Here is a 27,683-nt window from a genome sequence, read left to right on the forward strand (position 1 = left end):
CTTTTAATCTATTTCTTGGTTGTTTTCTTTATGTTGTGGCAGTAGCCTGCACGAATTTCTAGAACGGTAGCGGCGGATCGGTGGATTAAGTTCTGCCGCTAAAACGAACGACAAATTTTTCAGGGGATAAGATGTCCCTTCCTATAATGAGATCTCTCCAAAACCACGACACACACGATATCCTCGTTCGAACACCCTGTATTACGCAGCGGATCACCCACGCGCAATACCGCCCCTACATTATTCGGTCAACGAGCTGGCCATGTTAAGGTGTTGTTTAAGAAAAGTATCGGATACTTTTGTTTCTAATGTGTATTAGCTTATCCGTGGTTAACGTTCTTCGTGGTTCATATTCCACAGACCTTAGATACTACGCGCAGGTATATTTGAAAAGTAACAGTGATCAATATACTTCCGCAGTAGATAATATTGGTAAACGACGTAGTAAGAACGAATATTAGCACTTCATCAACGATCATCCAACGAGATCGATCATCAAGATTACGTTTTTCAAACGAGCTACTCCTGCACCGAGGATGAGGCACCCTTCTCAATATACGTAACACGAGGAAAGGAAATCGCTGTAAACGCGCTGAAACGTTAAATACATGGATCGAGAGGGGGATGAAAGTGCAGCTTAAAGCTGCCTCGCCTGTCACGTGAAATAATATTCATCTACACTTCTTCTGAGATTCAGCTCTTCCGTCTTCCTTCTTTCTCGTCGTCGGTTCTTCTCCTGCTCCGGCGAAAAATAAACGGTGCATCATTTGAAAAACGACACCAATGACAGAGAAGCTCACCGGATCGAAGCCGCGCGATAAAATCTCGGTTTTCTCCGAAGACATTCCGATACCTGGCGCACCAGGTAAGAAGCAACGACACCCCCGGTGAACTCTAGAAGTGAAAAACCGTGACAGAGCAGGAATTGGCCGAGGGGAAAGCGTTGTGATACGTTTGTCGTTGTTCGACGAGTCGCGAGTACCACTAATAGCCGCGATTCCCGTCGACAGACGTCTTAATAGAAGGTGTTCGTTTCTGAAACGCACACTCTCCAACACCGCGTCTTCTATTATGTCAGCTTCTCTTCGCGCGCAGTCATCCGCCCTTTGTGCTTGTCATTGTTCGCCGTTCCATCGTCCGTACTCGCCGGAAGATGAATAGGGAGGCAAGGTTACGCGTGACACACCGGAAAGCTATACAGCTTTTTATTGTTGCGACACCGTTGTATCTTTCATCTTGGACCGCGAAACTGTCGAGGATTTTCACTTGGAAATATTTGGTATTGGAAGTTGCGACTATGTTACAGCGACATTGCAGCTACTGCTATGGGACTGTTATGTTTTTAGGGATTTAATGATGTGGCGTCGCACTACAATTACTTAAATAATACCGAATAAATGATGTAAAATTAATTATCAAAATTTCGTTGACATATCCTAAATCAATTCATTAATTATTAAATTATCTAAATTTTCACATTCATGTAATGACCAGCCTCGTCGATAAAGCGTTAACATGTTATAAAATTGTATTACGATTTTGAAAATTCTCATATCGTTCAATTTTTAAGGAGTTGCTGTTATATTAATCGTGCAAATTGCACTATATTTTTATGTTGGAAGCTTAAAATAATGGCTCGCTTGGAGGGATGGTAGAGATGTTCGAATTAGATTGCTCGGTTCACGTTGGACGGCCACGTGAAAGGACAATCGTCGAAAGCATTTTGAAGCATTACGAGGTATCTTCAGACAATGGTATCGAAAGAATAGCCGGTGAAAGAACACCGGTCAGATAAGTATCTGAAACGTATCGATGCCTTTCCTCCGACTTTCCACTAATTTCTCCTCGATCATCGAGAGTTGTACGTTTCGACGGTTGAAAGAGATCACCGACGAGATAATGGGAGCACAGGTATCCCGAAACAAAGCTGAGGTTAGTGTGTTCCATCAAATGTTCGTGTGTACTGTGTACACCCATCCAACCCGATCTCTCACGTTCAAAGCTACGTCGATCTTCAGGGATACGTCTATTCTTCAAAACTCCTCCCAGCTTTAAAACTGTCTTCTAGAATATCCCTCAAAGCTACGTTCCACTCTTCACGTTCCTTCTAAATGACCACGGACAAAAATTTCAATCTTTACGGAATCATTAACCTGGAACACCCACTCGTGCTCAATAAAGAACACACTTGCTACGGATGTTCTTAGAGAGCTATGAAACCGTCTCCAGCAGCGATAAAACGGAAGAGAGCGAGACGAACCAAAGGAGAAACCAGCTGCCAGCTGGGGAACGAGGAAAGTTGCAGGCGTTGCTTTCGGCTACTCGAAAAAACAGGCCGACATTTCGCTTATTAAGACGTTTAATGTTTCCCATATAATCGATTATTTATAGAGGTATTTAAATCTGGCCCGTGGAAACCCGTAGTCGCACGACACCCGGCCACGATCAGGTATGAAGATGTTCGTCGGCTTTACTGGCAATTTTCAAGCGTGACAGCACGCACACCATCTTATTCGCCGGTCGCGTACCATCGCAAACTGTTTATAAGAGTGCGTGATTTCTTCTATCTTTTTCCTCTTTTTTTCACAAAGATACCCGCTGATCGCAGGGGTACTATCGCCGTGCAGGAGGTCCTCCGCTGGGGACTGACCAGGCCCTTTCGCAATTCCGCGTTAACACCGATTTATTGGCCTTATTAAGACAATCTACCGGCTGTCACTCGGCGACAACATTGTAAAGGAAGGATACAGGTTCCTCAGGTGGATCGTGTACCAGTGTTGCAGTTTCCGTTCACGATATCCCTCGTTTTAAGCAGAGTTTATAGAATGCCAGGACAGGTTTCCGAAGTACCGCTGTTGTGTTTTTCGTTTGTAGTCGCGATACGCTAATTATGATATTCTCACGAGGACCAGATCTCGAATTTTTCATTTGTTTATCACTTACCGACCTAAGTGGATCAAATAAATCAATAAAACGCGAGCCTTCGGGTTAAACAGAATATTTAAGCTCCATAAATATTCAAATACTCGATACCGCTCGTAAACGAGTTTATGTTGAATTAAACTATCCGACGATGTACATTCCAAGTCGCACGAGACGGATGTATATCAGGTCTAAAGACAGTCATTGACGATAGTTAGCTCTTTCACAGCGTATCTGTTTACAAAAGGTTATAAATTTCACATTTTAACTATCGTACGTAATTCATGTAAAACGATCAATTTATATATTTTTGACGTCTAAGGATACAAAAATAATTATCTTTTAAATTCTTCGCCACTTTCTTACACCATCAAAGAGTTAATATTAGCGATATTTGTTGACTAGTACTGGACGCTTCCGAGATATTCTCTCGAGCGATACGTAGCTATCCTATTTACAGTATTTCATCGAAGAAACAAGAGTTATACTGTCCTATGTACAGTACCACGTGGGTGTGTACGAGGCAACAACGTGTTAGATATTCGAGAACGTGGCCGGTTTCGCGGTTTCATCTTTGTTATGGCAGCCATCTAGCCGCTAATGACCGCGAAGGGAACCAAGGATATAGTCAGCCGTGGGAGTTACGATGTCTCTCGCGAACCGTTAGTGATTGTACGCGCAACGATACGGTTGTTAATCCACGAACAACATCTCCAGGGTGTATGCACCGAAAGCGATATATCGTGTGGCCGAGTCACGTCTTGCGATAGTCTTGAGACCATGGTCAAAGTTCTTCCGCAACGCGACACATTAATTATCCGAGACTGATTACTCGCCGACCTAAAGACTCTTGATGGACTTACTGCGACCCGTTCTCGTGTTTCTTCGAGGAATAACGTCAGAGCAAGCTGGAATGCTATACGATATCGTCGAACCCGTCATTATTCACAGAAACGAAAACTACTGCGAATCACGCGGAACTTTATACGTCTGTCTTTAACGGGTTTGATCGCAGGTCGTAAATTTCATCAGACTACTGGAAATATAGGATTATTCGAATATAGAGTAAAAAATTATTGTACGTGGAAAATAAAACGTTGAAGAAGTTGAAAATTCGTAACGTGTACACATGTATTGTTAGCTAATTTGTAATGAAACACGTTCAACGTGACTCGCGACGGGATGTAGATGATACTTACTTTAAACTTAATTTTTTTCAAAGTGAGGCTTTCATCGAAAAACCTTATTCTACACTTTATATTTTCAATGTGTCATCTGTTTTGGAACACTCGTTGAATCGACCAGAATTGACGTGCGAGTGGTATGTGATATTTAATTTGTCTGAGATAAGATGCCTATCTTTATGATCGTTTTATAATTTGATATGTTCACAAGGAAGGCGTGAACCAATTTCCATCTCTAGACACGATCAAGCGGAGAAGCGGTAAATTCGCACATCAATTTTATCGGGCGTTATCAAATCTCCAGTCTACAGGTGAAATTGATTCTCGACTCTAAGATCGAAGAAGAATGGAATGACGACTATGTTGATCGAAACGAACGGAGATATCGGTCAACCGAGAGATCAGCAATAATTCTGCTTCGCTCGCAGCTCACGAAGAAGGGGCTCGTTAACGATCATAGAAACCCATGGAAATGTCCAATCACCCAAGATACGGTGCCCTTGAGAATTGTCAGTAATTATATCTAAACGATCGGTTGCGCCGATACAGAACGACCTGGCAACTCGTTCTCGGGTACAGAACGCGGGAAAGGAACGTAGATAGCCGGTATACCGGTTTTGCGGGTAACGCGTTACGTTATCGCGATTGCTTACGCCGTTCTGTGCGCTGTCTCTCTGTGCACGCGCACCATCGCCGATCCGGAGAAGCGTTTAGATCGCTTAGGGAAAATTATCGTTACACCCGGCTAACACGCGAATCATTTTACCCCGATGCGACGAGACGCCGAGAGTCACGCCGGCGATTATCTGCGTGAACATCTACCACGGACCCTTTAACACGTATCGTATCGGCTTATATCGGCGTTTGTAATCGGTGTTCGAACCGAAATCGGAGTAACGTTGTTCACGAGTTACCGTCAGACGATCTTGTCTCGAGTATCTAACTATTACTTAATACGTAAACGAGAATTTAAAGACAATGAAACTCCAGATTAGAACATGTTTGCGTTATCTATCTGAAGATTGAGGAGCAATATTTTATAGATAATTAGCATTCAGTGGATTTATAATAAGACTCATCTCTTTGAAATCTTCTCGAAATTATTCCCCTGAGTTGCTCCCTAACAATTTCGATTAAATTTTCTTCTTCCTTTTGATACTCGTATATCTTATAGATTATGGTGTATGATTATATACGAGAACATGCTTGAATCGCCTAAAAGTAGAGGGCCGCGCTCCGGGATTAACAGGATACGATGTTTTAGCACGTTTGTTTGCTGCGAAAGCTACGAATCGCATGCGAAAATGCATAAAACGGGTGTATACGATGACACAATAAGTAGAACAGGACCGAATTCACGACGCAATTAATACGTCCACTTGTTGGTACTCGTAAAGGTAGCCCGGGAATATAATAGGATAGCAGGGAATAAAAACGGGTATGTAGATGCACGTGCGTGACTATAAATATAAGAGCATGTTGCGTTCATGTCATTAAGGCCACGCCTCCCGTATACAATGGCCCATAAACACTATCAAACATTGGTAGTAATGGCGTAATAGGAATTAAATCATAGCAATCGTAGTAATAATTATCGGGCAAGGCGTTGAACGGTGTGCTCCGCCGGGCAGAAATCTGCCTTGTTATACTTATATCGCTAGAGATTTACCGGTGCGCCAGGACTCGAACGGTGCTTAAATGTCTCGTTAACTAAAACCGTGCAACCAATTACTAGGTGTCCCTGCAGCGTACCGGGCATTACGCGTCTGCAATTAATTATACAAGAGAGCGTCTTGGTTAGCCATGAAATGCTCTGGTCAGTTCTGCAGATAGAAAGGGGGTAATTCGCAACGAATCGGTAACCTAGTTCATGACATAATGACACGTCGCTTAGTATACAACTTGGGAAGATATTCCCGTAAATTGTTGCGATAGTCACCGATTATTTGTTACTTTCTCAAATTAATTTTGTTCCATTGTTTCGAACAGCTGCTAATTTCATTAATTACAATTCCCATTCTCTGCTAAGAGACGTTAAAAATGAACACTGTTGCTTCCTTTAATTCACCGCTAAATTCTCTACACGAATCGATCAAGTAACAACGAAGAACGGCAGCACCGTCAGCAGCAAGTTGCAAAGAGGTTGCATCGGGCAACTTTCGACGAGATAATCCTTGCAAACCTGACAAAGCTGTCCACGTTTCATTAATAGCCGGCCATACGTATAAAACCAGGGGACGAGTGTATCGGGACGCTGGTCGTCGGCTGCGTGAACGTCGAGGCGGCCTCCCATCTCCTTAACTTCATCGTCACGGACATTTGTTCTCGCGGTTTTACAAGCGTATAACGTGTTGCGAGGCGACGATAATGCGAGGATAGTTTATTTACTCGGGCTGTGCGCAAGCCTTTACCACACTGTCCTCTCGCGTGTGCGATGCTTCCAATCCTGCACGACCGAGCCTCTTCTTCCACCTCTCGACCAAGCGACACGCTTCCCGCTCGCGATGCCTCGCATACTTGCGCTTTCGCGCGCCAGCCTACAGCTATGTAACGCATTAACGTTATAGATACGAAAGAAGAAAAACACGAGACTCTCGCGGAGCCACCAAACAAAGAACGGCCGCCGACTTTTAAATTTCGCGCATTTGTATTCCCGTAAGTTTCTCTGCTGGAGGTGTTTGGTATTTTGCACCTTTATGTCCTCTCTGCGATTATGTTGCTTGCTGAAGCTTTAAATTTGACGCATTTGTATTGCTCAGATTTCCAGTGGCGAAGGTGTCGAGATATTTTGCAGCTTTGTATCTTCTTTGCTAGTATGTTGCTTGGTAAATCCTCAAATTTCGCGTATTTGTATTGAACAGGGTTGCACCGGTGGAAAATCAAGACAGATTTAAAAATTCTGCTTCTTCGTGACTGCCTCGTTCGATAAACCTTCTGTATCCACATTTGTATCGCTTTAATAGAGATATTAAGTGAAATTTCGGAGAATTAAGACGTATAAGGTATCTTATAGACCCATGTAACAGTTAGTGTACAAGATGCATCATGAATCATTCACGAATGCGAGGAAGTTAAATTGCAAACAATTATGAACCAATTATATTTCGATGACAGAGTAGAAAAGAGTTGGTATTGTTAACTCGTAACGAAATATTTCTGCGATATTTATTATGGATACCGATGTTTTTGAGAGCAGAGAGAAACGATAAGGTACGTGAAAAAAGAAAAAAAGAAGAAAAGAAAAAAGCAAAGATCTAAAGGTTCGGAAGCTCGGTGGACGTTTTTTCGCACGAGCCGTCAGACGTTTGGGCGGTCGGAACGATTCGATTCCCGCAGGAGAAGCGAGCGGCGGCGTCGACAAAAAGCCAACGACGTGCCAGCATGATGCGTCGGGATACGGGCGCCACGGGAAAAAACGCTCGGTCGTCCTTTATTTTCCGCCACGGTTCGCGAAGATAATGGAATCTCGTTGACACTTTTTGCGCGGATCTCTCACACGATCAGCCGAATCAATGTGAGATTTGTTTCTAAAATCCATATTTGAAATACAACAGCGTTATGCTGTACAAGATGGAATTTTTAATGTAAGTATACAAATCTAGAGACCGTTTTTCACACCCTTGCGTGCATGCATTGCATCGCTTATTATATTAACTATAACAAATGGAAGAAATTTAGCTTCCTCGGAATAATCGATAATTTACTTATGAAAGACGTAACATTACGTCAGCAGCCTTTAATGTTGAGGTCATTAGATGTATAATGAGAGAGACGCGTGGACAAATTATAAGGTAGAAAAACATATTTGAAATACAGAAGTGAAAATTACAAAAATGAAATAATAATATGAGCTGGTCCAGATCCGCACGCTAGCAGTGTTACTCTATAACTGAAAAATCCCGAAGCCAACGTCGCCTGTCGACTGTTTTATGGCCTGTCTTCGTCACAGTCTTTTGTCTATACTCTGTGGATGGCTTCGGTGCTTTAGAAAGCTAAAAAGACCAGATGTAGAGTTTTCTTAAAAGCGGTGACCTTCAACACCCTCCCTAAAACTCTACATCCTTACAAACATTATCTCCCAATATTTTCCCACTCTTGTCATAAATATCTGGACCTTGACTTCGTCAATGCCTTCACAAATACATTTGCCAGCCACCTTTCTCTTTTCTATTCAAATTAATTTATTACTAAAAACGAGAAGGCTAAAAAGACCAGATGTAAAGTTTTCTTAAAAAGTGGTGACCTTCGACATTTAACGAGTCGAATGAAATTTTAATACAAAAGCTTTAATAAACACATGTAAAAATAAAAGCAATGCAATAGGATACACAAAATATCGAGCCTAATTTCACGTATAGAGTTGCAAGGCATTTAACGCTTATAAACGAGAATGTACAGTGTACATACGTTGCTACCAGGTTGTATTGTGAAGTGGAGACTATTAGCGTGAGGCAGTTGTTAGAAACTAGGAAGCGAACCAGCGGTGTACGCATCGTCTAATAAATAGACCGTGTTGCAGGTTCGGTACAGCGTTCTTGTGTAATACGTGACAGAATTTATAGATACGCGTAGAACGGATAAATCATGGACGATCCGGTCCACGAGTCGCGACGCAATTACACCTATGGAATGTGTTTTATATCATTTTCTCAATTCCACGCGACAAGGTATTGGCCAACGCTTTAAGTACCCGGCAACTGGCACATTTGTAATAGCGTTTCGGTGAGAGAACATTGCAAAACTGTTGGCGATGTTATCTACAAAGCGATCGTCGTGGACCGTAAAGCAGCTGTTTCGAGCCGCGTATACGCTGTATATATAAAAGATGATACACTGCCCTCTCCTCGTTCGAATACCTACCGACAGTCGTTCACCGCATTTGCATAGAAACCATCCACGAACGGAATATTACGATCGTTTTTCGCTCTTCACGATGCTCGTGCAACGTATGTTACAAGTACTTGGTTACGTGCACGTGTATAGGGTGTCTCTCTACCGAGCAGGGCCATTTTGTTTACTTAAAGTACTGTAATTTTCCATTCTGATATCGAGTTCTTACGATGAATATAAATTTTGAGAACTTTTGGTGGAAAATATAGCAAGTATTCGTTTGATTCGAAATTTGATTAATATTAGAAAGTCTATTATTATTAACCCCCTATCAAATGTACAAGTTTAATATTTTTCTCTGTATATAACCATCATGTCGTCATATTGGCAACGACTATTAATCCTTAGACTTGAAATTAAAGTAAGGGAATATAACGAAATACAATTTCTCCTTCTTTAATAAAAAGTTCAATCGATATTATAGAAGAAGGATACGGATTCACTTTCCTAACAACTTTCCCTTCAACCATCTTTACCGAATTCTCAGCAAAAAGCTCCAGTCCTTTTCATCGTCGCAATATCATCTTGCAAAGAACGATCCACGTTCCTTATGAAGTCACCGATAAAAATCACCATTGTAGAAAGTGAACCATCCGGTGAGCCGCAGGATTACGTAAAGGAGCACCCTATATAAGTAGGTGCGCTCGGAACGGAATTCAGCGGCGTCCCGAGCAAGGCATTAAACCGGCGGCAGAGGCAGTCCGCGCGGCGTTCGACAGTAAGTAGATTTATGGGGATCCTATGGCGAGCGCTTGTACTACTCGAAACAGGAAGATCTTGAACATGCGATGACGATTAATTACGGGTTACGCGCGTATGTTAAAGCGGTGCCCGCGGCCTGGAGCCGGCGTCCTCTCGTTCCAAGGCAGCGAGCTCGCGCGATCGCACGGTCGCTGCTACGCTTACACGCGGTGATTACGCGCTTCGACGCTGTATACTCGCGTTTTTGGCCGGAAAGACAAATGGGATCGGTAAACGGCGACGACCGGGATATTAGGAACGCGGCCATCCTCCTTTCCATCGCTTCGCTCTACTCGTGGAAACCTTTCGAATTACATGCCATTAAATTATTTTGGTGTCGTTGAGAAATCGACTTTCTATTTTCCTTTGAATACGCGTCTCCCTACGAGTCCTCTCGTGCGCGCAACAGTCGCGACAACACAGCTACTATGTTATGCATGAACGCCGCGTCCTCGGTTAACGAGCTGTCCCTCGTGGAACGATGCGCGAACGCGTGGGTGTCTTCGCACAAATGCCACACTCAAGTATGATCGATGGGAAGCCCGGCTGAGCCGTGTGAGATCAGCGTTCCTTGAAAAACTTCGGACACGGTCGAAACGCGAACGACCTTCCGTTGATAATGCGATAATGATACGTGGCTGGTCGGCTGACCGATCAGCCAGAGGTATCCTTGATACGCGGTTACGAGCGTGGCTAACGTCGCTCGCGCGGCGAACTGAAACCCGGGACGAGAACCAACCGGGATAAGTCGTCGGCTCGTTTTGCGTCCTACGGTTCCCAGGAGAGCCGCGAATCCATGGATACGCGCCGACAGTCGTTTACGCGATACCTGCAGAGCTGTCATTACATTCGTGGCGTCGGATTGCTTCGACGTTGAATCGATCCTTATTACCGCGATGTAAAGATAGCGGCGTTGTCGTGGCCGCCCGTAAACCGAGCGTAATCGTCCTCTTTAATGCAACGTTTCGTAATCGGCTGTAATTCGCGAATTAGAGGATGCATAGTGCGCAACGACAAATAGAGGAGGTCAAGGAAGATGATAGGAGGCAGTGAGATAGAGAAGGAAGAAGACGAGAACACGCAGCTCCACCCTATCCGCTATAATTTCGATAATAATTGCAAAGGAGCCGCTGCGAGCGAGTTTCAGCCACCATGGCGGACGCTTCGTGTACACGTGTAATTTCTTGAGCCAGACCGCGTGAACGAGGCGAGCAGACATCGCGGTTTGACGGCCGGGTGAAAGCATGAGAAACGAGCGAATTATGCACCCGTTTACCATAAGTCATAGACGCTGCCACGGATCTGGCTATACTCGAGGATTAGAGGCGGAGCTGTTGAGAGTCGAGCGTCAACGCGCTTAAGGAGCTCGAGGATCCGTGTTAGTAAGAGTAACGCGCCTCGAAACGAATCGACCATCTCGAATCTCGTCGCCATTACCAGCGGTGAGACGCACCTGCGACGTTCTGTGACGAGTACACGGCTTTTAGCCGCTATTACCGCGTTCAAAGAGGTAACAGAAATTTCTGGAGACCGGTCCCCCTTAAATCAAGAGGCGGGAGACAGGAGGATTTTTCTCTTTGAAGAAGAACAGGATTATCGCTGCTCGAAACGCGTACATTGTGAAGAAAAGGGATCGCTGGGACACCTGTTGTTTCGAATGAAACTCAGAATATTCTTTTTGAGCTTGGAAGAATGAACGACTGTTGGAAGATTGCCTCTCTTCTTACGAAAGTCTACTGTTATGGTAACGAGGGAAAACTCACGTTGGATCTGCTACTTTATTCGTTGACCTATTTCGAGAGGAATCCTAAACGTTCTCCTCGTATATTCGTAATCGTTAATTAACGGTATTGAGAGATTAAGCGTGTGTTTCTCACATTTAGCATCATGGAATAAGTTTCCCCAAAGACGTCACGCACTTTCGGCACGACTCGTTGCAACACGCGATAAGGAGACGGGGTAATGCATATTTCAACAACGGGCCAATCGGATTCCCGTTTCACGTTCTAACAGAGCTTACATCGTTTATGCTAACTTATTCACCTAACAGCGTCCATCGTGGATGAAATTTATTCAATTAAAACGAAATTTATTCCGTCTCCATACGTGATCTTCACATATTATGCAAATGTTCGAGAACACACCGCTCTTCCCCCTTCGTCGATCTCTCTTTCTCATCTGTTCCTTATAATCGCGTTAGAAGACACCATATACAAATCGTTCTCGTGTCGTACGTTTCTTCACGGAGGAGGTCTTTCCATCGAAACGAATTCCGTTTCTTCGTGAAATAGAAAACACGAGGAGAAACGGAATGGAGTTTTGGCCAGGGCGAAACACGACGGCGCGCACGGTGATGCAAATGTCGCGCGTTTCAGCCAGTTTTTACGGCGCCGGTCGGCACACTCGCGTGTCTACAAAGCGTCATAAATGCGAGGAGGACATCCATTTTAATAAGCAAATTAGCGAAATGGAAGGTTACGCGGGATGTTCTTTCAGACGGGGAACACGTTCGCGTGCCACCGGTGTTTTACTTTTTGCCGGGGCGGTTTAAAGCGCGCAAAAAGGCCAATGCCTCCGGAGACCACGAAGGGAGAAAAGTATGCAGTCGGGGCCAACTTCTTTTCGGGTCGCTCTCCCGTGGCTTAGCCGTGGCCGCGTCGTTACCCCTCGAAAGATATATTTGTCATAAGCCGCGGATTGACAAATGTTCGTTCGGGCCTTGCATCGGGCCACGAACGACCGACAATTTACGAGCGTACTTTGAATTATTCAACGAGCTCACAATATCCTGCACATTTTTATATTATTGTTTATAACCGTGTGTTTCGGTGCGCGAGATACGTCTTCGATCGCGTGGAACAAAAAGACACGAGCGCGAATCTCTCGATCACGATTCATCGTCAATATCTCGTGAGATACTATTTAAATTCAAAGGACAAACGACGAACTTGTCGTTTAATACTATACAATTAGCGTCAGCCAGAAGCAATACATCGAACATTCTTCATCGAGGTCTTCTAATTGTAAGACGAACATCGATAAACGTTTCAATGGATCGAGAACACGGCACTCAGAGAAAGTAGATACAAGCGGCAGATATGAAACGTCGAAAGGAAAGCATCGACGAATGTGTAGAACGTATCGCCACGAACGTGTCGTTTCGTAGACGACGAAAATAGGAGGAAAACCGTCGCGCGTCACGGAGACTTCGATGCTTGATAGGCGATGTCAATCGATCCGAATCTCGGGATTGCGTACGCTTCCATCTATCTCGCTGGTTTTCGAGGAAAGACGAAAATAAAACGAAGCTCGTTTTATAAGTGAAAAGGGACGAGAACACGCAGGTTGTGATCTGGAAAGAGAAATACGGACGAAATAAGGAAACGGAAGGAAAGAAGGAGGAGAACATTCTCATCGATGACGATGTTAATGCTGGTGGTGGTGAACGCGAACCACGGTACGGCATATGTTTGACAAGGGAGACAAAGCAAACGTAATACTCGGCCTCTCACAGGCTGCGACGCAATTTATTACGCTGATACGACCTCCAGTTAAACTCTGGCAGTAAAGTTAACGGGTATCGCTGTCGGTATCGGTGCGTTTCATCGATGTGCATTCCTGTTGCTAAATAAATGACCGAGTTTTCAGTTTGATTTTCTTTGAAATGTCAACGATCGTCCGACGTACCATGGCTAAACACACAGGCGCCGTTGAACAAGATAATCGCGCGTTACACAAGCGTAATCGATGGAGCTATCGCGCAAAGGACGAGGTTCTTGCGAAAGTTAATGCGCGCGCCACGTTCTCCATTTTTGTCCATCTAACGTGTTCTCTTACGTACCGTGATGTAACCCGATAGCAATTATTTAGCTACAAAATCGAGAAATCGTACCGTTTGAACGTTCCAGTCAAATTGTTACAATTGTGCTGGGTAGAAGGTCTTCATTAGAAACACGTTCTCTTATCTGATCCATTAAAGTCCGAATTAAAGAAATATTCCGAGTAACAAGCGCCGTACTAACGAGCCTATACCGGAATAATCAACGATGTCTTCTTTTTCCATAGCGACCAGTCGACCGCGTTGAAATTAATTGTCTCATCGTGTACAGTTAAGATCGCGATCCGATCGGCGCGAGCGCGGCCCGCCTTAAATTCCCCATGAAACAAGCCGCACGATACTACGTTCCGTTAAAAGGTACGAAACTCGTCGTCGCTAAGCCAGTGTCGCCAGTTTCTTACACTTTGCCCGTAATTAACATCGCTAACTCGTATTTAAATAACTCCCTTACATCGTTAACGATGTATCCGAACAACGCGATCCTCGAGGATCGAGACCTGGACACCGGTCGAAATCTCGTGTCCGAGAGCCTGGGTCACATTAAGAGGCGGTCGTTCTCGCGTTCGCGTTTGACGCGACCAATACGAAATCGCGATCGATCGGCGTAAACATGCTGGAACGGGCACCGATCGTCCGTGGACGAGCTTAATTAACCAGATCCTCGACATAGGCTCGCTGTACACGCTGCGTGACGCGTCCTCGACACACGCGATTACGTTCGCGTTTTTATGGTGATCGCGATTTTATTCGCGTACCGGTTGACAAAGTAACATAACGAGCATGGCAGGAGGTGCCAATCGGTCGACCGAGCCACGTGGAATCCGGAGAACGTCGACGAGGCTGGTTCTCGTCTCTTCTCTCCTACGGACGAGTTCATCGGCGACATTCTGGTCGGGTCGTGTGAAACGGGAAACGGAAACGCCCCTGGTCAACTGGAATGTCTGGTTTCTCCGTCTTGCCGCGTTTATCCGGCTTTTTCGCTTCACCTTGGCGAATACGCGCGCGCATATTAGCGCCGCGGGGTTCCGGCCGCGCGCGGGAACCTCGTCTTCCTTTTCTCCGAAAGGGTTAAGAGCCCCTCGATCCGCAACCAGCCGGCTGATCATGAGCGTCAATCTTACCTGGCGTTGTCGGCTACCGAAGGAAAAAATTAGCCTGGCCAGCCGTTTTGTCTTCTTGACGGTCTCGGGAGATTTAATGATTGCATGGAATTTGCAATCGATGATACCGGTGAAAGTGTGATATCGATGGCGGTGTGTTTCGCGTTAGTTAGATATTTTCGGGTGATTATGAAGGATCGTCGGGAGGAGAAACCGAGTCAGATTTCGATGCGTGTTGGTGGGTGAATTTTAATGTGAGTAATAAATGAAAGGAAGAAAAGGAAACGAAATAAATCGCCGGTGCAACAAAAATCCATAAGTTACGAGAAAAGATCGTCAGTAGCCTCCGGAGACGTTTAATCCCTGTCGAATTTTATTATTCGATCATTTGCGGAACATGTCCACGAAATTGTACGCGGGTCTGCATAACATCCATGCGTGCGCCTTCGATATTAATCAGTGTATCGGTGCCATATTAATTAATACCCTCCACTTAAAAAACAGGCATGTATTTGTCTCAACGTTCGGTTACGGCCACTGGTACGGTCACGCGAAATTGACTCATTAAAGAATTTATCGCGCTGTTTTAATTCAAAGCAGTCCGAGCGTTCTCGTCCGGCGCCCCCGTTTTCTCTCTTTTTTTTCTCCTTCTTGTACGTTCCGAAGGCATGCTTGACTAATTGGCAGGACACAGACCCACAAGACGACTGGGCTAAGTGTGAATCTATTTGCGAACCAACGACGACAGTGTCCTTGGTCTCGTCGCATCGCATGAAATTTGTAACTCCCGGCACGAATCAAATGAGAAATTTTCTATGCTGCATGATTCATTTGTAATTCAATGTTCCACTCACGAGTCTTAATTCACAGTCATTCGTGGAAAGGCGAAAGGCGAAGTCATTCAATTCGCGTGAACTGATTGACAATTTTCTTTTGTCATGAACATGCGTTGGAAATAACGATTTCGTGGGCCCCAAGGTGTGAAATTTTTGCGGTTAGAACCATTCACGGAAACGCTACATATTCATTAGCGGTGTTTGGTAAATGACGCGCCGAATTTTTGAGCCACGTACCGACACGTATCGATACCTGACGAAGCATACAAGTGATTTCATCCGACGAAAAGACGATTCGATGCGTCATTCGAACTTGCTGTTCGGACATGTCGTTGATTACACGTGTGAGATCATCGACGAATCGTTTCTTTGTTCCATTTCGTAGACGCTATTGCTAGAATAAGATGACTGACGGGTGGAACAGTCCGAGAGGATTCGAGTAACTTTTAAACGATATTATTTTAAGAGCGTTGGCAATCTCACGGATGGATCGGTTCCACGCCATCAGTGAAACGCCAACGAAGACACGAGAATTGATTCCGTGACGTTACCTGCCCCCAGCAGTTTCAACCGAAACTTTTACATTCGACAGCAATGGCGAGAACACGAGAATTAAATTACCCCGATCGGGACTCGCGATGGTCGTTTCGCCAAGTTTCACGGACGCGAAAGTTTCCCGCCGAAATCGAACGTATGCCTCGTTTAAATTTCCAACCACGCTGAACTATGCTATCCGTCAAAATGAATTTTATGTAACACTGCATCTCACCTGTCTCGTTCAAAATGAAACTATACAACTAACTTTCACCGATCTTCATATCCTCAAATAATCTCTTCGTCAAAAGTAATCGAACATAATGTAAGGTTTGGTGAAAATTGTTTATTGGAAACTTACTTATGAGTCACATCATTCGAAGGCATATCGAGAAGACAGAAGACGTTCGACGGCCTACCGCGACCTTCTATAGTCAGGTCTTCGCGGCGCTGCCACGCCAGATCCACCGACTGCAAATTCGAATTGAGAAGCGTGAAAAACGCATTCCTCGATCATTATATGCAGCTGCACGCTGACTGGACGGATCCTTCGTTTCGCTTTGACTCCTCCCCGAAGTCGGACCACAAATCACGCGAATGACGTTACTATCAGTCCGAGGGACAGCCGGCAGTAAAGCCTCGGCACTTTGGTTCGGTCCAACCGTGACCCATCCGTAAGAGAGGTCAAACGGCCGTAACGCAGCCGGAGAAACTTCTGGTTGCCCGTTTCGTTTCGTTTCGTCGCTTTTTCCTTCTCGGTTGGTTGTTTCGAACGCGTGACTCGACAAACGGCAGCCCGCGTTCTCCTATAGAGACATCGGCGCATAGACTCGACTCGTACACGAGAGTAGGAGCCCTTCACGTGGGTCAACAGGTGCATAAAATTTGTGGTACGCGGAAATTGACGGGGTGGCGGCCGTAAAATCCGATGCACCGGTGTTCCGGTCGGCGCGTTGCCTCGATAAAAGGAAGATTTAGATTCACCGTGCCAGACTATACCCGGTATCTCTGCAAATTAATCGTGAGGAAGGATATTAACGGCGATGGATCATCGGTTCGTTGAATCCTGAAGCCAGTGTGGTAAATTATTGGCGTAATATATTACTCAGCGCCGGCTGAGAACGAAACAGGAGTAAATCTTTTGGGCGAGACCAAGCAGCCTAACGCCAGTTCTCTTTCGTGCGTCGTATGCCATGCTTGGTAACTCGATAACGCTTGTCTGTAGCCTCAAGAAACGCAAGATAAGAATACGAATATATGTACGCAAGAAGAAATAAGTACGAGTTAATTACTTCCGCGATACAATACAATATAAGAACAGAATGGGACTTCAAGATTTGTGCTGTTTTATACATATGACGTCTTCTGCGAGGATTTTTGTTGGGTTACGAAACGTTCGTTATTAGACTACGTATTAGCAGTATTCGCGCAGGTGGTTGGCGAAGGCGTCAAACGTAACGATGAGAGGTGCGGTTACTGCTATGGGGAAATTGATCCTCCTGAGCAATCGATGCCAGTGTTATGTTTCATACACGAGTCATACATTGACAGACGAAGAAAACGAACGATTCGTTTTTGATTTTATCTATCAGCTCTGTTACCATCTCCTGATGGAAGTCTGGTGATTGAAAGTTGTAAAGTTTCGCCGTTATGCTTATACAATACGATCCCCGTGTAATTGTCTACGGGCAACGAACATCGGATATTGAATATCGAATAAGAACGTTTCAGTCAGAAATATTTGTTCTCTATATAACATTCCATTCCATGTTAAGAAAATAGAAATTCGTCAGTTCTGTCAAAGATCTCTCGATGTACCGAAAATTTCACACTTCCGGTTCTACGGTAACAGGCGTGTAATCACAGTCTCCATAAAACTTTCCACAGTCGACAGGGACCGCTTGTACACACGCCACCACGTATTTACATAGTTAGCGAACGTTCCTCAAGGCGCACTGCACGTCTTCTCGTATAGGCGTGCGTGCACACGACCAGAGACTCTATTCACAGCGACGATCACGCGAGATCTCGAGAGACAAGTGAGATTAATCACGGGTACTGATATAACCTTTCTTAATTGGCACCGTGTGACGTATCTATTAATGGCGAGCAGCGTCTAGGCGACCAGTTCCACATAGCCGATTCTCAAGATTAGGCAAAGCGAGGAGGGAAGACCGAAAGAGACGTAGAAAGAGAGAGAGTAAAAGCGTACGCGTGACACGGTGCTTGATACTCGGTGCTCAGGACGAAGCAGGCGACGAAACAGAATAAGGATAGTTACGTTCTGTCTACGTGGCGTTTCTTCCTGTCCGTGTGAGAGAGATGAAGAGATTGCACGAGAAAAATGGTATTCTCTGTTAACATGCCTGTTACCGCTCAGAAATTAATAGCGGCTTCTCTAATTGATACGTAGAATGACTGTTGGATGTCTCCCTCGATCTCCGTTGGCTTCTTGCTTGCTCTCCACCTACCTGTTTTCACATCTTCCCCCTTTATCTGTCCTCCACGATCGCTCGAACCGTCCTCTCTATCGCTCCCGACTCTTCTCTAGAACGTCTCGATGACTCTCGCTCGCACCATCGTCGTTCCACGGTTTTGTGCGTCCCTTTGCATGCCGCACTCACCTATACGATTCGAGAGGAGCTACAGCGAGCGGGCGAGCGAGCCTCCAACCGCGCGTGTTCACGCGAATCCTCGCGCCTTTCCACGTGTGTATCTCATACACACCTGTAGGTATTATATACGCCGAATCGGCAGCGATCGCGGCGGTATATTAAAAAGATAATCAGCCTGACTCAAGACAAGGACTCGCGATCGTCGAATTTCCCTGGCACTCCAAAGGAGTCAATATCACCGACGGAAATTCCTCCAGGATCTCCTTCCGCATTGATTCACCGACCGATATAACTTGGGCTCATTAAGGCCTCGACTCGAGCGCTCGATAATGACCGGGCTTCCACATATTCGCGTAATTAAAAATTATTCTTCGCCGTTGATAATTTGTTTCCGTGTAACTGCTATTGAACGGGAAGCCAAGTTAGCAAGGCATCTTCATCGACTATAGCAGTTAGAGTATGTTTAATGTCTTTCAGTAGTAATGTCCAGTCATCTCACTTCAGCTTCTATTTTCTTTTCTTTATGTTCAATCATCTACCTTCGGTATATCACTTGAATACGTAATTACTATTAGCAAACCAAACATCAAGGATGACCATATATCCCATTATAGAGCTTCCTCGCGACACGTCAAGAGCACGGTAGCCAATTCATAATAATTCATAATAATCAATAACGAATTTACAGCGTGTTCAAGTAGCTGGTCGCGTAACGTCGTTTTGATGACTTGTTCGAGGCCAACGCGAAGAACGGCCAACGATTCTTTATCCGGAGGCGACATCCGCGCCAGAAATAACGTCTCCCACGCTTCTCAGTATCCTTCTTTCACGGCGGGATCCACGAATTTCAGTGTGGATTTTTGGTTCGGATCATCGGGGAAACGAAATGGTTTGCTTACCTTTCGACATCCCCGCGGCAACGCACGCCTCTTTCATATTCCGCTCTCTTTCCTGGAACATGTCGTACTTTTACGAACCCGTTTGTATATATACATTCGGCCGGCACATGCTGCTTCGGCGTTGCAGCTTCACTGGAACGTCTCGTGAATCGTGGCCGTGCGGTGTCTTCTTGATTAACTGCCGCACCAATAAGCCGTCTCCCATAGGCTGTTTGCTCGTCACGGGATTTGTTTACAGATCGCGGTTGCCACATCCGATCGGTGGTCAATAATGGATCGTTTAACCATTTTTCGATATTGTATCGTCAAAGAACGTACAGAATTTCACAGAGAAGTTTGACTTTGATGTTTGCTGAGTAAGCATTCCATAAATTAAAAGACGACCACGGGACGTCTTAAAATTGTATTTACTCTCGGTATCTAGAGAGTTGAAAACTGCTTTGATAAAGAACAAACTTCGTTATCGCAAGAAGTTCTCTAAAAAAAACTCAAGAATGTCTTAATAAGAGAGTTACTAGCTGATTCGTGTCAGAGCTATTATTGCCATCGTAAAACAAATAGACTTTGCGTTTGTCGCGAAATATTCTTCCGTAGAATCGAATTTCAGCGACGATCACTTGGATTACGATCACGAGGCGGTGCTCGGTTCGCCGCGTGATCGCAGCTTTCGTCGCTATTACTATCCATTTGCTCGTGCGACTAAACCGTGCGTGTGTACGCATGCACAAAGCCTCCTTTTAAAGGCACGTGGATTTATACGGACTTTAAGAGCTCGGGCAACGCCTATAACGGCACGCTTTCCACACACAGAAAGACGCGGCGAGAGATGAAGAGCAATAAAGGGAAACAGCATCGTTCTGTCCACAAAGGGTGACTGATTCGATGCCTCGAACCCGGCAACGTTCACGTGCCTTCTTCTACCGCGGGTTTTACTTTTATTACCGCTGCTGGAACCGTCGTTCAATGTAAACGCGTGTGAAATGACGCTTTATTAGTTTATTTTTCGGGGTCCCCTTTTTACTGGAACGCGCGACCGTATGTGCGGTTACTACCACCACCGCCATCGTTGCTTTAAATCCTTCCCTCACGAGTGAAATCGCTGTTTAGCAACTAACCGCAGATTACAGGAGTGTTCTTTTAAGGCTTCTTCGGCTGGTTTGAATCTGTAAACGACCTACCTGCTTCCTTGTAAGAAGGGCTTTTTTAAATTGATAGTCGGTGTTGAGGGTAGCACAATTCGGGCAGGAATGTTTTTAATCGTTCTGAATACTATATAGATAGAGACAGGTTTTATTGCACAAAATCACAAATGAATGGATAAATATTAATTTAGAAAAGAAAAATAAATTCCTCTAATACCATTCCCTTGATTATTCCTACCTCCTTTTAATTAACCTAACGTCCTCACAAAATATAACTCAATAGACACACATCCAAGTTTCGAGTTCAATAATATCCAGACCTTCCAATAAACCTCCTGATTTTAATTCCTCCGTAAAAGAACCGAAACTTTGATTCCAGCCATCACCAAAGCGCTCAACGACTTAACGAGAGAAGCTACAGGGACGTGGCATCGTGCAGCAGCTTCGCGTTCGAAAAGGCATTCGTGGCTAATGCGATGATAAAGCCGCCTAATGCACGGTTACGGATACCTTACATAGGAACGGCGTTTAATTAACATTTCCCGAAGACTACGGAGAGCCGCGAACTGCGTCACGTCACTCTCGTTTGCGCTTTCGCATCGACGCTGTTGCTTAACCTTTCGATCCTTCATGCGCGCACCGTTAGAAAAACAAGTTTACGAACCATTAAGACGTTGCAGACTTTGATCAACGTTTTACCAGCAGCTCGTGGAACGCTTTGTGGATCCGTGTTTAAGATACCTTCACTAAGAAACGCAGTGTCGTAACTGCGTGAGCTCGTCGCTTTTGGTAATGTCACTAGTAATCGACCTCGTTAATGAATGACGAGCACGTGAATGAGCCGAGACATCTCTCGGCAATCAATGTCAATCAATTCGTGTTTCTTCTCGCGGTCGTGACTACGATACGACTTGCGGAACTATACTCGTGGAGAAATTAATTGTGACTTCCAGACGACTACCGGAGTTACATTCAGCGAATAAATATTTTTTTAAACCGAGATACCTATGTCTGAATTCTTTCTCGAATAAGTTTTTGGCGATATTAACTACTGTCTATTCTTCTGCTTTATTCAAAGAAATTCCCTGAGGGATGGTCTCGACAAGTTGCTCCACAACGGAGAAGTTAGCGCGAGGGTGGAATTGAGGGCGGAGCCGAGGAGGAAAGGCGGTCATTGCGATGGGTTTCGGGCGAACGCGCGTCTGGCCCCGTCGTTAATCAACTAATTCGGCCGAATGTTAAATTGCACCGTCCGTGCTCACGTCTATCTATCTGTCCGTCACGCTGTCCGTACACGTAATCGTGTGTCCGGTGATTATAGGACTCACTACCGATATCCACCACTTACACACCTGGAACCGAGCATTACAATAAGTACGTGGCCCGTGTTTCAAACTGGTCTCGACGATATCGCGCCTTCCAATTGCTCTCTTGAAATACATACATACACCTAATATACAGACGAAATGTGAGACAGGCATAAAACAGCGTGGCACAGTTGTCCACAAAGATCTACCAGGATCCAGGTTGGTAATTCACGGATCCACGAGGCGATGGATCGTAAATCTTCGGCATCGATTTCACCGGTTTTCGGCTAGACAAGCGGCCGACACGCTGGCCGCGGCGAGTCGGCCGCATTAAGCGACGAGTTACAACTGTTAGAACACGGGAACAACTCTGCCGGGCCTCGCTCGGCCCTTTTTATGGTCCCTCGTGCTTCTCCGGTCGCCTAAAGCGGTTTTTGCCGCCTCGTTCGGAATTCAGGCCGCCCCACGCAAGCAAGTGGCGCGAGCAAGATGATCGGAATATAGAAGAGGATTGAGGGAACAAGATGGAAAGAGGGCAGAAAGGAAAAGAAAAGATGCGTAAGAGAGAGGAAAAGAGACGAACAATCATTACTCGTTGCTTTTTACACGGAATTCGGTCGAGACTCGCCACGGGACGCTTGGTGTTTCGTGCTTGTGCATACGCGAGGGGCGGCGACCAAACGGACCACCAAGAAAAAACGAGGCGTTAGTGAAAAATGTTGCGCCCCGCGACTGAATGCGATGCCAAAGCCTCGGGAAGCTACCAATTCTTCGGCGTGTACATTTGTGTTGCGTTTCGTTAATTCTTTTGCTACGAGACCGTATAGTTCACTGGATAATTATTATGATCAACAACTGGGTTGTATCATTAATATTATGTATTTAGTTTTTAGTCTTACGACGATTTAGAAAGGAGATCATTAACGACGAAATAAATGCATTCGTATTTTGTACACTTACGTTTCTCTAAAAAACAATGTCTTATTTAAACAAATTGTATTCTCCATTTTGGTTTAATTTTTTCTAACAGAATCCTTATGCTTTGGAAGAACGACGAAAAAATAAATGTAACTCACATTGATAAAACAGCAATAAATTTGTTAAACGTGTAACGGCTTAATTGAAGATGTGGGTGTAGTACGATTAAACACGATTAAGAACAAACACGATCAAAGACAAAATCTGTGACGAAAAAGATAAGAGTAGAGCATCCCGTTAGTCGGCTTATATTTTGATTCCTTGATGCGTAATTTTTCAGAAGATCGATGTAAGCGTCGATATTATTACAAAGAGTGACATATCATCGTCTAGTCTGATTCTTCGAGAATCGAAATAGCTGTGGTGGAATTACAAAGAGAAGAATATAGTAACCGCTTATTTCCGTGTGATTTCTCACGTTGTTGAACGTCGTTGCCCGCACCGATCGTTGCGATATAACCAAACGTCGCCTCGAAAAACCCGTTAGCTTTTGCGGTGTACATGTCAGTCGATACCCCTGAAATAACAGGCTTGCTTCCGGTGATTCGACGATGTTTCAGCGTCGAACGGGGCGGCCGCAATCAATCGCAATTGCGATACTTTGAATGCAAAATTGTCGCTCGTTCGAGGCCCTGGTGTGCCGTTATGATTGACTTCTTCGGTTAGACCAGTCTGCACGAGCGTAACTTTTGAACCACGAGCTCGCCTAATGCCACGAAACCTATCCCCCAACGTCGGTGTTAGTTTGAATGCTGCTTTGAGAACAGATACGATCGATGATACGTGGCATTTCTTACCGTTTATCCCATTTTGCTCGATAAAATTAGTGGTTTCGAACGTGAAATGCCGTTTCGTAACCATTGACGTCACTGCAGTAGGATTCCAATCGATATACCAATAGATACCTATATCAAGGTATTTCATATAAAACTAGAATTAAATCGTCCTTTTCTCGATTCCAACCGCAGCCAGATAAGAATTCTAACATTCAAACTTCCATTCACATTAATTCACACCATTCACACTTGGAATCGCCCATTATATGATTTCCGATAGTCGAATCGACGGACGCGCTCTTTCGTTCACCCATAATCCCCATAAATCTGTCACTTCCCGTTCCCATGCTTCAATTTTCCTAAAACACAGATATCCGATATCGCGATTCGACGAGCGACGTGGTAAAACGCGAGGAGGAGAAGAGAAGGTGGACGGAACGTATTGTCGCCTAAAATATATTTCATTCCGCTTATCCGGTGCTCTTAACCGGTAATACCGTGCTCCACTTCGGATATATCACGGATTCAGCGACTTTCGCCTTTCGGCGGGGATAGGTCGGTACCGGAAGTCGGGCCCGGCGTACAGAGAACTCGCGGCGCGCTCCCGTAATCGACCGATCACCAGGGCCCACCAATGGAGAGACATTATTTCTCCGGCCCCTCGAAATAGGTCGTGTAAGTGCCTTCGTGGCCCACGTGGCCCCATGGTGGACACTTCCAGGTAGATATCGCTTCGAGACGAAAAAGGATCGATACATCATGAGACAGAGAAGAAAAGAAACGAACGAAGGGGTACAAAGGAGAGGAGGATGGTGGAACTTCGAAGCATTGAAAAGGGATGAACGACGAAGATAAAGACGGAAAGTAAAGCGAGATTCAAGAAGAAACAAAGAGATAGTACGTACCGAGGACGAGGAGAAACGAAAGAGTCTGCTATCGAACGCACGCCTCTATTCCTGCAGCTCGCAGAGCCCCGTGTCACAGCTCGAGCAATGACGTTCGTTCCGGATTATTTATTGCCGTGAAAAATACTTCCAAGTGTTCCCCGTCTCTGCTTGGTTCAGCCCGCGATAAAAGACACAGCCTCTCATCTCCTCTCTGTTTCACTTTGGTACGATCTTCGTATAGCCACGACTCTCGGCTTTCATCCGCTTTCCTCTTTCATCCGAGGTACCCCTTATCTCAGCTTTGTTCCCTGCCGACGAGGAACCCTATTCGCCCACGTTCACCCTTGGGAATGGAACGACGGCCTCCGTTCTTCGAGAAAAGGGCAGCGTAGAGAACGAAAAGGTAAAGGGACGACGCGAGGAGAAGGATATCGAAAGGAGCAAAGGTGGTCGTACCATTTCTTCCCTCCCTGATTCTACACCCTATTTTCTCCGTGGCAAGATACGGGAACCTCGTTGATGTCTAGAATCCTCGATTTCTTGTTCCTGCAGCTCGTCTCTGGATCGTTTGTACTTTTCCGTGTAGATAAATACGCTTCGGTTATATTAGTCGGGAAATATCGTACACCGTTTGAACTTTCACCTGCGTTACTTCCACGCGAAACGTTTGATTCTGAGTATCGAGAACAAGTAGAAATCGACCTTCTACCACCGACTGTAAGAAGAGGTTCAGTTCTTATCGTACCTCTTATGTACCACTTACTTTCGATTGTGTGGTTGAAAGAATTCGTTTTATTCGTTATGTTCGTTTTATTCGGAGCAAGAATCGAGAACATTTGACAAGGTCGCTGTTGAGATTGCTTTCCCATTCGCGTGGGTGGTCTCCGACGATGACTAGCCACAGTGTTTTACGAATAATCACGTAGCCATAGCGAAAAAAGAAACACACACAGGCGTCACAGCTTTCTGAATCATTGGCATCGATATGCAATCACGCGTGGCTCTCAGCACACGCGCGAATCCTTTATTAAAAAGGAATATTATGAATGCTGTTCACGCTTCTCTCTCTCTTCCTGCGTCTGGTTCGATCGGTATTTCGTGGAGAGGCGTGAATGCTTTCTCTGGTACGCGCGTGCCTGCGGCTAACCTCACGGCCGAAAAACCTGTTCGCCGGGGACTTCCTCGTTGGGATCCTTGAGCGGTGATTTCTTAGGAAACGAACGTCGTGAAGCCAAACTTCTTTCTTACGTTTGATACGATGTACACGAAGTGTCCGGATCGTGACAGACTCTTCGTTAGTGCAACACTAGGGATCCGTTAAAATGTTCTTACATTGTGGTTTGAAGAGTTCGCGTGAGCGAGTGAAATCTCTTTTCTTGCTTGCGGATGACGTATAAGAAACAGTCAGGAAGCTTGAGTTAAATTTCTGATGATGTAGTTAAGAGAAATTCTGCGATAAAAATGGACATATTAGAAAGTCTGGCATAAATTTGTGAAGGTCGTCAAGATATACGAATATAATAAATGAAATCCGTTGTAACGTACCTCTTAATACTACCGAACAACATTGTTCTGCATTCTACATCTCGATCCTTATTCAGAAATCGATCAACAGTCGAAGAAAGATTCCAGGAACGATCTGCCGATTGTTGTTTCTTTTAGTCGACCCGAAAGAAAATTGCAAATCAAACGTCGTATTACAACTCGAAAATGTCGGCGATCTGGTTCGCGGGAATGTAATCGACGTATTAACCCCATCGAAATATCTCTTTCGAGTAACCGGACGAATCCGTGACTGCTGATCACGCCAGGGATTACTGTCGGACAGAGCAAATCGGACTGCTTCGGCGTGGACGTGATTCGTATAACGTGCGAACAAGTCGCAGAATCGTTGTGCCGCTCCCTTTTTCGCGCGTGTCCCAACCTGAGATACAACGACCAGGATTAGCGTCAAACTAGAGACTTTACGCCAACTGATAAAGCCTCCGACTCTGTTTTCTTCTATGCCGTTCCTTTTATCCTTCTTCTCCACCATCTAAGTTCGCTCGTTCCACGATGTACAATTTACGACATATTTTTTTGGCTTGTCACACCTGGGCCTCGTTCTGCCTGATAATCCCCACGCCGACGAGTTTCTGACTTTGCATTTTTATTCAATGCGATCACCGACTGGTACGGCCTGTGCGTAAATTCTCCAATTATGATTTCGCTCGTTCTGTTTGTTCTTCGTTCGATCCAGACTATAATTCGTACATTTTCCTCTAACTTGGAGGCTATTTGTTCTGCTTCGATTATCATTAAACATTTTTATTAACTTGACAATATTTTCTACTTAGCTGGGAACGGAGAATAGCTACGTTTGATTTCCTGTATATTAATATAGAAATATTAATGTATCTTCTATAAAAATATTATAATGCGAGATTATTTAAATATAAAATAGTATTATCATATTTTCCAAATACCTAACATCGAAATCTTAAAGAATCTCGAGAGGAGAAAATTATGCAGTAACTCTACGAAGACAAATGGACTGACATTGCCAATACTTCGCGACATCTTAAGAGATCAGTCATGAAACATAATTCGTTTTGTTTTCTTTCTCCTCGCTTTCCTATAACAAGCTCGACCGCGTATCTTAATTGAGCTATCCCATCGAGGGAACTAATTGTACGAAGTCAAACAGGTTTAACAAAGCTTGTCCAAAGATTGTTATCGATCGACTGCAATTCTGATCAATTGGCGTGCCGTTTAACGAGCGTACTCGTCGCCGTGCAAACGTCTCGAATCGCATGGGTCCCGCCCCCGAGCTCGCGGGGGTGAATGTTATCTGGCAACGTGCAATCCGTTCCGGATATCCTGTCGAAATAATCGTAGAATCAGTGACACGAACTGCGAGGTCAGACTTCTCTGGCCGGAAGCGAGCGTTGGCGGCCACAGACGAGTCGTTCTCGCACGCAGATAATATCTCGCTGACAAAGTGTCGTGAACGTCGACCGCAACAGATCTTCTGTAATTAAGGGATAATAACGAT

General features: G+C 44.9%; 1 protein-coding gene across 2 annotated transcripts in view; it reads right to left on the reverse strand.

Annotated features, from left to right (window-relative positions):
* Positions 1-27,683, reverse strand: part of LOC122577850 — an 85,079-nt gene that overhangs the window by 46,332 nt on the left and 11,064 nt on the right. Inside the window, exon 2 of one of the 2 annotated variants that reach the window (XM_043749546.1) lies at positions 27,166-27,659. The exons of the other annotated variant lie outside the window; for it this stretch is intronic. Coding sequence (XP_043605481.1) covers positions 27,297-27,659 — 363 coding nt within the window. The 3' untranslated portion in view covers positions 27,166-27,296. Of the gene's footprint in view, positions 1-27,165; positions 27,660-27,683 lie in introns of those variants that run through there. 2 annotated transcript variants of the gene reach the window in all.

This window comes from Bombus pyrosoma, linkage group LG2, assembly GCF_014825855.1.
Source record: "Bombus pyrosoma isolate SC7728 linkage group LG2, ASM1482585v1, whole genome shotgun sequence".
NCBI lineage: Eukaryota > Metazoa > Arthropoda > Insecta > Hymenoptera > Apidae > Bombus > Bombus pyrosoma.